This window comes from Mizuhopecten yessoensis, unplaced genomic scaffold (genome assembly GCF_002113885.1).
Source record: "Mizuhopecten yessoensis strain PY_sf001 unplaced genomic scaffold, ASM211388v2 scaffold8839.2, whole genome shotgun sequence".
In the NCBI taxonomy this organism is placed as follows: domain Eukaryota; kingdom Metazoa; phylum Mollusca; class Bivalvia; order Pectinida; family Pectinidae; genus Mizuhopecten; species Mizuhopecten yessoensis.
The window spans coordinates 228,321-241,521 of record NW_018407748.1 but is presented as its reverse complement, the minus strand read 5'-3'; the positions used below and the strand labels follow the sequence as shown (position 1 = coordinate 241,521).

Genomic DNA, 13,201 nt, shown 5'->3' with positions numbered 1-13,201 from the left:
ACGAAATAACGGTATCCAGAAGATGACTTACGAAATAACAGTATCCAGAAGATGACTTACGAAATAACAGTATCCAGAAGATGACTTACGAAATAACGGTATCCAGAAGATGACTTACGAAATAACGGTATCCAGAAGATGACTTACGAAATATCTAGGTGTATCTCCAAAGATTAAAGGTATAACAGCAAAGAACATTGTGATTAATCAAACTTACCTCTGCCTGACTGGAATTTCTGCCAATGCCAGCACTGTTTACAAATCCCATTCCCTGAAAAGACCAGCCAAACATTATAGCAGAACTGTGGTGGACGGAGTTAACTTTGCTACAATCAGTATTGGTAAAGTTTGTTAAAATTAAAATGTTAAATAAACTGGTATCTGGGTTGGTTGTTTTTTAATTGACCAGGAGAAGTCATGCTGATTTGTAGCATTTTGTTCATTAGACATGCAAAGGAAACAATTTGTACCATATACTATATAAGTTACATCAGGTGAAAATGTTCATTACCAATGTGAAGATATTTTACAAAAAACGAAAGAAAATATTTAATGTGGACATTAACATGACACATTATAACATTAAGACTACAAGTTAACACAGAACAAACAGTCTTTAATCAACAAGAGTTACGACAGAATGTTAACACAGTGCAATAACTGACCAGCTGACCCCTGGGACTACCCCTTCCAGCCAGGTCATGGAACACCTCTATGGACCTGCTGATGTTCTGGGGTAGGTAGTCCCCAAACAGGTTTGCGAAGCCGGTGTACTCTAAGGCATGTGTATGGTTCAGGCCTGCTGCCAGCTGGAAGTACTGGTGTGCTCTACAAACATTGAGTCAGGGTATTAGAATAAGTCTCCGACTAACAACACATACAATATCTTAAATTATCTACAACACACTAATTAACATCAGAAATACGGTTTGGTTTTATTAACTGAAAAAATATCCATTGTTATGTAAGAAAAAGATAATAACCGTGTACATTTCCTGTAGGTGATATACTGGTATGTATGTCAGTTAAGAAGATTAACGAGGTATTTTGTGTTTTGGTTCAAAGATAACAATCGTGTACATTTCCTGTAGGTGATATACTGGTATGTATGTCAGTTAAGACTAACGAGATATTAATAACCGTGTACATTTCCTGTAGGTGATATACTGGTATGTATGTCAGTCAAGACTAACGATATATTAATAACCGTGTACATTTCCTGTAGGTGATATACTGGTATGTATGTCAGTTAAGAAGACTAACGAGGTATTAATAACTGTGTACATTTCCTGTAGGTGATATACTGGTATGTATGTCAGTTAAGAAGACTAACGAGGTATTTTGTATTTTGGTTCACTTACTGGTCATAGTCTTTCATATAAGTAGTATTGATGAGTGCTTCCCCTAGTCTGTAGAACTCTTCAGCTAAAACAAAATGGATTACCAAGGTAAGACAACTGACAGGGATATTCTAACACTGTGGTAAGTAAACAACAATGTAAACAGTTATATTACTCATGACACACAAACTAGTCAAGATATAAGATTTTCATATAGAAACAACCAGGAGTTGCATATAAAAACAAAGATGGATTGACTGTCATGGTTCAATCCTGTCATCACATGTATGAGAAGTCAGTGACTACTACGTACAATTAGTGGAATGATATTAAACAAAAACAGTAATTTTTACAACTTACCTTTAAGCTCTTTTGGTGAAAGCTGGACTTCTTCTGTAGGATCTTCTGTGAGATGAAATTAGATTATATTACACTTGTTAACACAAAGTCCAACATATATAGCAATCACTGATCTATAAATCATTTATCCTATACCATTATGGTTTAAATTATTATAATGTGGTACTCTATAAATGCATAAAAGTGTTTTTTATTCATTTTAATGTTGTACTCTACAAATGCAAGTCTTTTTATATATAAGTTTTTGATATAATTTATTATAACGTGGTACGTATACTATACAAATGTTAATCTTTTTTTTTATAATTGTTAAAAGAAACCAAAAAATTGATGCAAATCAAATTTAAGTGCACAGTATGAATAGGGTGATCTTGGACCTCTTCTATACCAGATCTACAGGTGTGTACAGTACACAAGGAATACACACGTATTCATAGCATATAAAGTAGCCAGGTTTATTTTTTTAACAGCAATCATAGTTTAGAGCTTTTAACGTTTATTTAAAAACGTTAACTGTATTAACTCAAATATATAACAGCACACTGTATTCCTGATTGTATAGATATTAACAGTACTAAAACATGATACGTATAATAACACAAATACTTAAATAACAAAGGCACAGGACAACAATAGGATGATTGTATAGTCCTATCTATTCACAGTTTATCAATCCCTTTACAACCGTAGCTGCTGTTATTGTACTATTTCACAATTACTTAAATGATCACTAACGAATATCTACTTTTTCATACAACGTTCATTATTTCAATGGAGATTTATAGGAACAGGTCATGAAAGACTTCAGTTTAGTGTGTTAGGTATGTGTTAGTACTGTTAGTTACACTTTACGATTCCCAGCTGACGTCCGTCCGTCAACAATTTCTTCAAACGACTTCTTCTTAACCACTGATTTGAATTTAACTAAATTTGACTGGAAGCATCCCTAGGTGGTGGGGATTCAAAATTGTACAAATGGTGGGGCTGACCCCCCAGGGTGCTGAGGGGCGGGGCAAAAAGGGGACAATTTGGCTATATGGCTTTAAGCAACTTCCTCTTTGAACTAAGAGATAATTGTGTTGTGAAGGCTTTCTCTCAACATCAACTTATGAGAGTTAAATAATACTGGTCCAGTCCCAATACAAGCTCATGCATGCATAGGTATGTTGTTATTTGAAAACTAGTCTAGTATAGTTACTATGAAAATGGGGGGGGGGCTTTATTTAGTTACAAAACAAAATGTATTCAGCTAAAGACATGGGAAACATAATATTTGTACAGTGCAGGATCGAGAATTACTAAGTTACAACAGGCAAGTAGCGTAATTACATGTACAGTACACTGCTATATTAGATGGTCTTGTAAGTCTTGTATTACTAAATACTACGACAACAGTATCCCACTACCTGTACATGTGTAGCACACTGCTATTTCTAATGTCTAGTATTACTAAAAACTACGACAACAGTAGCCCACTACCTGTACATATACAGCACACTGCTATTTCTAATGTCTAGTATTACTAAAAACTATGACAACAGTAGCTCACTACCTGTACATGTACAGCACACTGCTATTTCTAATGTCTAGTATTACTAAAAATTATGACAACAGTAGCCCATTACCTGTACATGTACAGCACACTGCTATTTCTAATGTCTAGTATTACTAATGCTATATAACAAGCACCACAACATAAAGAACCCCTAGATGTATAATGTACAATTACCATCACATCTCTAACTTCTTTGCTGATCTTACATACTGTAAACAATGCTGTTATTTTGTGTTTGTACAATTCTGCAATACCTTTACACATATACATTGCTGTATCAGCGTGGTTTGATGTACACATATACATTGCTGTATCAGTGTGGTTTGATGCATATACATTGCTGTACCAGCGTGGTTTGATGNTATACATTGCTGTATCAGTGTGGTTTGATGTACACATATACATTGCTGTATCAGCGTGGTTTGATGTACACATATACATTGCTGTACCAGCGTGGTTTGATGTATATACATTGCTGTATTAGTGTGGTTTGATGTACACATATACATTGCTGTATCAGCGTGGTTTGATGTACACATATACATTGCTGTATCAGCGTGATTTGATGTACACATATACATTGCTGTATCACCATGTTTTGATGTTCATATACATTGCTGTATCAGCATGGTTTGATGTACACATATACATTGCTGTATTACCGTATTTTGATGTATACATTGCTGTATCAGCGTGGTTTGATGTACATACATTGCTGTATCAGCGTGGTTTGATGTACATATATACATTGCTGTATCAGCATGGGTTGATGTACACATATACATTGCTGTATCACCGTGTTTTGATGTACATATATACATTGCTGTATCACCGTGGTTTGATGGTCACATATACATTGCTGTACCAATGTGGTTTGATGTACACATATACATTGCTGTATCACCGTGGTTTGATGTACACATATACATTGCTGTATAAGCATGGTTTGATGTACACATATACATTGCTGTACCAGCCTGGTTTGATGTACACATATACATTGCTGTATCACCGTGTTTTGATGTACATATATACATTGCTGTATCACCGTGGTTTGATGTACACATATACATTGTTGTATAAGCGTGGTTTGATGTACACATATACATTGCTGTATCAGCGTGGTTTGATGTACATATACATTGCTGTATCACTGTGGTCTGATGTATACATTGCTGTATCACTGTGGTTTGATGTACACATATACATTGCTGTACCAGCGTGGTTTGATGTACACATACATTGCTGTATCCGCGTGGTTTGATGTACACATGTACATTGCTGTATCAGCATGGTTTGATGTACACATATACATTGCTGTATCAGCGTGGTTTGATATACACATATACATTGCTGTATCAGCGTGGTTTGATCTACATATACATTGCTGTATCACTGTGGTCTGATGTACACATATACATTGCTGTATCAACGTGGTTTGATGTACACATTTACATTGCTGAACCAGCGTGGTTTGATGTACACAGTGGTTTGATGTACACATATACATTGTTGTATCAGCGTGGTTTGATATACACATATACATTGCTGTAGCAGCGTGGTTTGATGTACATAAATTGCTGTATCAGTGTGGTTTGATGTACATATGTACATTGCTGTATCAGCATGGTTTGATGTACACATATACATTGCTGTATCAGCGTGGTTTGATATACACATATACATTGCTGTATCAGCGTGGTTTGATATACACATATACATTGCTGTACCAGCGTGGTTTGATGTACACAGTGGTTTGATGTACACATATACATTGCTGTATCACCGCGGTTTGATGTACACATATACATTGTTGTATAAGCGTGGTTTGATGTACACATATACATTGCTGTATCAGCGTGGTTTGATGTACATAAATTGCTGTATCAGTGTGGTTTGATGTACATATATACATTGCTGTATCAGCGTGGTTTGATGTACACATACATTGCTGTATCAGCGTGGTTTGATGTACACATGTACATTGCTGTATCAGCATGGTTTGATGTACTCATGTACATTGCTGTATCAGCGTGGTTTGATGTACACATATACATTGCTGTATCACCGTGGTTTGATGTACACATATACATTGCTGTACCAGCGTGGTTTGATGTACACATACATTGCTGTATCAGCGTGGTTTGATGTACTTCATTGTACATATGTATGCTGTAGACATATTGTATACTTAAACCTATAGTGATCTGGATTCAACTATGTAATAAACTAAAAATTATAATCATATTCAAATTACTATTTGAGGAGGAATGGAAGGAGATTAACAGCTCTATTTCCTCATGTATACGGCAAGGCCGACACTTTAAAATGGATAACTGACATTAACTTGACAAGGAGAAGCTTTATTTGCCAGGCTCAATTGCATATCAGCAAGTTTTACAGGTAAAAAGTGAAAAAAGGAAATGTTTAAAAAGGTAAAATACTGAATACAACCCATGCAGACATAAATTAGCTCTTTGTCCATTTTAAAATATAATTTCTTTAGTATAGGATAACAAGTAAAGGTGAAACACAAAGCCACTTCAAGGACTAAAGTAAATATCTACAACAGTCACCGACCCAAATACCATGCACTCAGAAATTAATATATGTTCAGGAAACAACTCCAAGTCAACAGGCATTCCAGTAAAGGTGATCCAATACACATAACAAACACAAAAATAACTTTAGCAAAATGACATTATTTTAAAAACTTAGCAGAAACTAAAAGCACATAAACAACATAGAGAAAGCATCGCAAATACAAAAACTGAAAAAACTAAGAATGGGAATTCAAACAAACCAGCAGATTACATAGTTCCAGTATGCAGTCCAAAAGGTTAGATTACCTCCCCTTGTCTCATACACCCTATGATCAAGATAGGCACAGTAGTGATAGCAAAACAAGGCTAGCTGCCATGGTTACCGTTACTAAAGTCTATCAGAATTTACGTGTGGTAGTTATGGCCACCACTGATAACAACAGCCACTCAGAATTCAACTCCACACATTTACTACAGCTAATCAGTAATAATATGTAGTAGAGGAGAATGCTATTTTAATCTCCCTATATATGTTCAGATTAAATACTGTCTTCGAACTAGCCACTCACATAGAAAGGTTTGGTCAAAACTTGTTCCTTTCTAGCTAGAGTTAATGATGAATTAGGCAAAGGGAGGTAATCAATGTCAAAATCACTATCATGTACAGACTATGGGTGGAAACTAATACAGGAAGAAATCTCCACAAGCTTGTAAGAGGGTAACAATTCCATAGGAGGGTGTACACTCTCACCTTCAGGCAGAGGGATCTGGTTGTGGAGGTCGTCTGTGGCAGGCTGATATGTAGCCTTGTCTGGGTGGTGTTGATAGTACTCATCAAAGGTCATGTGTACAGACCCATCCAGGTCAATAACCTGTGTGTATTTCTCTACCCTGGTATACCCAAACTCGTCAGCATTGTAGACGACAGAAGTCTCCTTCACGTTTTTATGCACTTGTTTATACACACCTTCCACACGTCTCATGTCTAACGCGTCCTCATCAAATGCTGGTGGGAAATCGTCCATCTTATACAAAACCTTGTCATCTTGGTCATCTGGCCTGTCTCCCTTATTACTAATGAACTCAACTGATTCTCCTTCATCCATGTCAGCAATTTCTTCCTCACTGAACTCATCATGCTTCCATTCTGATTCATCTACAATGCCAGTGTCTTCTTGATCACTAGATTTATCATGCTTCCATTCAAGTTCCTCTACACCATCATCTTCTTCATCGCTGACCTCCCCCTGCTTCCATTCTGACCCCTCCTCACTATCCCCCAAGATTTCTTCCTCGCCCACTTCACCATGCCTCCATTCTGACCCCTCTTCATCCCCTGTGAAGTGACTATACTTCAATTTAATATGCTCTTCTTTCTCTTCCTCTTCACTGTTTTCTTCATGGTGATTGATGTCTCCAGAGATATGACCTGGGATCTTTTCAGTATCAACTTGGTTGTCTGTTTTAATATTATCTGTTTTCATCTGTTTGTATTTTATTTGTTCGTTTTTCCAATAGTGACGTTCTTCTGAATGGATTGGCTTCCCATTATCTTTCTGTAGGAATTCTGTGGTATGTCCCTCCATGGTTCTATCTGAGGAGGATTTTCCTTGTCTTCTGGCAGAAGTGGAAGCAAAGTGGTCCGTCATAGTATCTTGCCCATCTGCATCCTCAGTTTTAGGGTTTACCTCAACTGTAAGTATCTCTGGATCTGTATGTATAATAATGTTTGTCAAGCTATCAGAAACAAAGCGCTTAAAACAACAAGTTTAAAACAGATTTTAGAGAAATACACATATATGTTCACAATCTGTACGACTGGAACTTATGAAAAATAATACAGCGAACATTGTGTAAGAGATGTAATCTGTAGAAGAAACACACTCAACAATCCATTTTGCACAGCCAGCGAATATTATCTTTAACTTTTACAGAAAACTCCAAGATGAAATTAAACATTAAATGAACTTGCAGTCATGCTGCTGAAGTGGACATTATAGTTACTGCCTGTAATTTATAAAATGAGGATCTTAGGAAACAGCCCAGGATAACCACACAACTTCCATTACATAACATGCTAGTATGTCGTAAGTGTGTACTTCACATGACACAAAGATTGGTCTTTACCTGTTGTCCAGATAAACTTTTAGTGTAAGCGACATACACATAGCATTTCATATCCAATTATTCCTGTTATTCAGGTATATAATTTCCTTCACTGTATGCACAACATTTGAAAACAATCATTATGTTTTCAGGAAGTCAACAAAAACAATTTATATTAATCATTATCTCTATACAGTAAGATAGAAACTAACTGATATTGAGCATCCTCAACTTGAAACAAATACTTACCTGTGTTTTCTTTCCATAAATGTACAATACAGTGGTATGCGATGCAAGGCAGGACACAAGTCAGGCCAGTTGTCATTACAACACAATATTTTTTGCATATATAACTTATTTTAGAAAACTCAAAAGGATTAGAAGTACATGGATGCACTTTATATTCCTTGCAAGTTACTGTATGTGTTTTGTAAGGTCCTTGTACTACTTGCTGTACCTTGGTAACATCAGGTGGAGCAGCGACGTACATGTATATATATATATACTGTGCCTGGGTGGAATAAGGGTTGGTGATGTGTGGAGTTGGGCAGTATTGCAATTATATTGGTATATTGCAATATTAGCTTGACAATAGTATTTCCTGGAGAAAACAAATATTTCAACATTATTAAATCCTGTTGATTTCACCTTGATTAAGTTACAATTTATTCCTGTATGTATGTCATGCATACATTGTATCACCCCTTCCCCCCCTCCATCCACCCAATTTTTTTTTCATCAACAATTGAATCAGGCGGCAATATAAAGATAATATTAATGTTAAGACACAAGTATCACAGAGACAGATGTTTAGTCAAGTGTCATATATACAGTGTTTAGAATATGCTCCACCTGTTACTTTCATCCCCTTTAAATATATTTTTTTCTTTTCTAAAAGCATTGCGTAGCCAACACATTTATGTACCACAATAGTTCTTTTACAGTTCAGCAATGACCAGCTCTACAAGAGTTACACAGACACTTTTATCACAGTTTAAGCACAATTTTGTGAAGATAAAGATCAGCTGCATCTACCAACACTGGATCCACAGGAATGCGTATTAGTAAGTAGTGTTGATATAAGAGGCAAACAGTATACCCCTAACCCAGTTCTGTACAACTGATTATACTAGTGTTACATGAAGTAGCAGAAAACATGTGATCCCCTTCACCATACATGGTATGTTAGTGGTTTATATTAGTGGGTAAGTTTTCCTACTACAGATATAGCAAGGTAATGTTAAACTTTGTTTGTATTGCTATGATGATCATTACCTGACATAGTATTTTCCTGCTGGTTACTGATGCTGGGCGAGGGAGAGGAGGGGTTCGGTGGCTGTGGGGTGTCTACCGGGCGTGGTCTTTCCCCTTTTTTTGTTCTACTACCATCTTCAGCTGTATCTTTGGACTCATCTAACACCAGACTATCTTTGTTTTCTTTATCATTTTTCTGATGTCCTTGATTTAAAGATCCACTATCAATTTCTTCTAGCTCTTGATTGGGAACCAGATGAGGAATATGCTGTTCAGGTTTTGATATAATTGTGTCACTGTTTTTATAAACTTGTTCAGGATGTTTTCCCTTCTGAACCTGTTCTGGTTGCAAGTTTTCCCTAACCTGCTCTGTTTTAATTGGACCTGGTGAAGGTTTTTTGTTCTGGGTTTCCGAACTTGGATGAGCGTTTTGCTTAACCTGTAATTGTGGTATATCTTTAACTTCTACTGGTGGGATGTTTTGGTTAACTTCTACTGGTGGGATGTTTTGGTTAACTTGTACTGGTGGTGTGTTTTGGTTAACTTGTACCGGAGGTGTGTTTTGGTTAACTTGTACTGGTGGGGTATTTTGGTTAGCTTGTACCGGTGGGGTGTTTTGGTTAACTTGTACTGGTGGGGTATTCTGATTAACTTGTGCCGGATGTGTGTTTTGGTTAAGTTGTACTGGTGGGGTATTCTGATTAACTTGTAATGGAGGTGTGTTTTGGTTAACTTGTACCGGTGGGGTATTTTGGTTAACTTGTACTGGTGGGGTATTTTGGTTAGCTTGTACCGGTGGGGTGTTTTGGTTAACTTGTACTGGTGGGGTATTCTGATTAACTTGTGCCGGATGTGTGTTTTGGTTAACTTGTACCGGTGGGGTATTTTGGTTAGCTTGCACTGGTGGGGTATTTTGGTTAGCTTGTACCGGTGGGGTGTTTTGGTTAACTTGTACTGGTGGGGTATTCTGATTAACTTGTGTCAGAGGTGTGTTTTGGTTAACTTGTACTGGTGGAACTGGAGATGTGTTTTTATTTTTTTGAGATGGTGTTGCCTGTTGGTTAACATGACCCTGGGGTTGGATTTTATTCAGTGGAGTTTGAGGTTCATCATGGTTTTCTGGTTCTGGTTGTGTACTAGGTTTAACCTGTTCTAATTGCTCACTGTTCTGATTACCTTGTCCCTGATGTGGAGAGTCCTGACCCTTTCCATGGGTTGGGGGCTTTGTGCCAGCTGGAGGTTGTTGTTGGTTAATATTGGTTGCCCTTTGGTCACTGTCAGACTGCTCAATGTCCTGCTTCCCTAGACTGTTAGCAGCCACACCCCCTGTGTCCAGTGAGACTGCTAACTTGATATTCAAACCGACACAAAAAAGCGCAAATACAAAAGTCTTGACGGTCCAATGTTGTCCTTTACGCTTTATACATCTCAACCTGACTTCCATCATTAAATGCCCTAGAAAGAAAATATTGCACCAATTGATTGCTTGACATCATGAACTATATATGCTATATCAATAATAGAGCATAGAAAACATAATTAATTCAGTTACATTATCATGGTAAAAAGCATAAACACATACAAATCCTGCTGTCGAAATCAGACGGGGATGATAGAAGGACCCCTTTTGAACCATCCTCGATATCCAGGGGTTACGCTCACTTTCGTTCTCTACACCCCTGGAATATGCCATAACCTTGTGGATGAGACGAGAAGACTAGTTTGGTCCTTTTATGTACATCAAAAGAATCTTGCAGTCGCGTAACGGTAAAAATATAACAGGCTTTGAAGTCGGGCGTTGTCCCTTTGTAATCTTCAAAGGACAAGTATCAGACTAGTGATTGGTCAGGTTTGTTTTACCTGACACCAATCAAATAGCTAGCCATGTGCCTTTATTTTTGCTATGACATATTCCAGGGTTGTAGAGAGCGAAAGTGAGCATAACCCCTGGATATTGAGGATGCTAGTGAACTGGGGCTGTGCCTTTTGGAATAAGAAAGCAATATAGCATAGACTGGTTGATTGGTTAATGTCATTCAACCCTGATAAATGTGAAATTCTACACATCTCAAAGAAAAGACTGACACACAAATTTAACTATATATATTCTCCATGGACAAATTCTAAAGCAAGCAGATTCGGCTAAATACCTGGTCTTAACCATCACTAAAAACTTTTCATGGAACACCCACATCAATAACATTACCAACAAGGCAAATTCATCCCTAAAATTCATTCGGAGAAATATTAAAACCACCAATGTAAAAAAAAAAGTTAGCTTATAAAACTGATGTCCGCCCACACATCGAATACTGTAGCCCCATCTGGGATCCATGGCAGGCAAACTTTACCCAAAAAGTAGTTGAAATGGTGCAGAGAAGAGCCGCTAGCTATATATAGGTACACCCTTGGGTGGTATAACTACACCAGTAGTGTTACAGAAAAGCTCCAAACCCTGAACTGGCAATCCCTTGAACAACGCCGTAAAATGACCTCCACCATATATCAGGTTGGGCACAACGGCACATATGGGTAATATTCCTGCAGTTGGTAACAGTTACCCATTTGAGTAACAATTGTTTTACTGAAATGGGGAATAAAGTGAAATAAAAACACACAAAGTTCTTTTAAACACTTGGAGCAAAAAAGGGCATCATTCTGTCAACTAAATCAAATAAATAACACAATGAAGTACATTTGTGCACAAAAACTTATCAATTCTACTATCTAACTTTTTGAGAAAATGACAAACCATATCACTGACTTTGTTCTCCATTGACTTCAGTGTGTAGTCAATGGGACTATCCAGTGCAAATGTGACAGTTAGCATGCTTTTTTATGTGTGCTATTTATAGCTACTCAACAGCACACTATAAGCAATGGAGGTGATACAATGTCATTTTCACAAAGAATTAGACAACTTAATTTACATATGTTTTGTACACAAATGTATCTCATTGTATTTTTTATGTGATTATGTTTGAAGAATGACACCCTTTTTTGTTCATAATGTGTAAAAGAACTTTGTGTATTTTCATTTCACTTTATTACCCATTTCAGTAATAAAATTATTACTGAAATGGGTAACTGTTACCTGAATGCAGGACTATTACTATTACCCATATGCACCGTTGTGCCCAATCTGTATATTACTATATAAAATCATAAACGGCCTTGTTGCATATGATGGCAAGATCCAAATTCTCCAGCGAACCCGACAACACAAATTCCAGATTCCACATGTACACAGCTCCACAAATTATCATGCAAATTCATCCTTTCCTAGAGCAATTCGTACTTGGAACTTCATCGCCGACAGTGCACACCTCTCAACACTGAAGGCAAATCTCCTCTCTCACAAATTCTAAGCGTACATGTTGTTTTTATCATATAGTTCTAAAAATAAAAATAAACTTGTTTTTAACCGATCTCTCTGACGCCTCTAAATAGAGTATAGTTCTAAAAAAAATAATACTTGTTTTCAACCGATCTCTCTGACGCCTCTAAATAATGTTCAGTAATATTTAACGTTTTGAAGTTGAAGTTGACATCGGACGAGGGGCCGAAAATTATTATACCTACCTCTTAATTTTCCAATTAGGGCGTGTTCAATACAGTCACATACCAGGGTTCTTCGAAAAGATGTAAATATAATATAAAATCAATTTTAAAACGTACTAAAACCTCGTTGTGCCACGTATTTTTACTTTCACTAGCAGGTAAATATTCAGTTCAATGGCCTAGCGCATACGAGAGACAGTTTTTGATTGGATGGAAAGAGACATATAGCCGGAAGTAAAAAGTTTTTGACAGGGACGTACTAAAGATGTGAATATTGATCTTAAACGATACGAAGATCACCGCAAGTAACATGAACAGGTCTAAAATAGTTACTTTAGTTTAAACATATTTTATTGCCAAGCAAATGGATTGGGAACAAGTTATCAAACTTATATTAAGCCCTTTCCCAGCAAATTACAAGCATATATTTACAATAGTGCAAAAAGATGGCAGAATTAATATACATACATGTATATACACTA

The 13,201-nt window shown here is 36.8% G+C and overlaps 1 protein-coding gene across 7 annotated transcripts in view; it reads right to left on the bottom strand.

Moving 5' to 3' along the window:
• The window catches only part of LOC110456742 (protein sel-1 homolog 1-like), a 27,508-nt gene extending 14,584 nt beyond the window's left edge, over nucleotides 1-12,924 (bottom strand). For 2 of the 7 annotated variants that reach the window (XR_002463625.1, XM_021507667.1), the window contains exons 1-6: nucleotides 12,741-12,924; nucleotides 9,180-10,613; nucleotides 1,701-1,745; nucleotides 1,362-1,425; nucleotides 666-828; nucleotides 218-271 (exon numbers count right to left, since the gene is read on the bottom strand). Coding sequence is in view for 6 of the 7 variants with exons in the window: in XM_021507667.1 (XP_021363342.1) it covers nucleotides 218-271; nucleotides 666-828; nucleotides 1,362-1,425; nucleotides 1,701-1,745; nucleotides 9,180-10,605 (1,752 nt within the window). In the remaining variant the exon portion in view is untranslated. Of the gene's footprint in view, nucleotides 1-217; nucleotides 272-665; nucleotides 829-1,361; nucleotides 1,426-1,700; nucleotides 1,746-6,549; nucleotides 7,510-9,179; nucleotides 10,614-12,740 lie in introns of all 7 variants that reach the window. The other 5 variants (XM_021507669.1, XM_021507670.1, XM_021507668.1 and 2 more) reach the window with 5 other exon arrangements.
• Nucleotides 12,925-13,201: the final 277 nt, after the last annotated feature.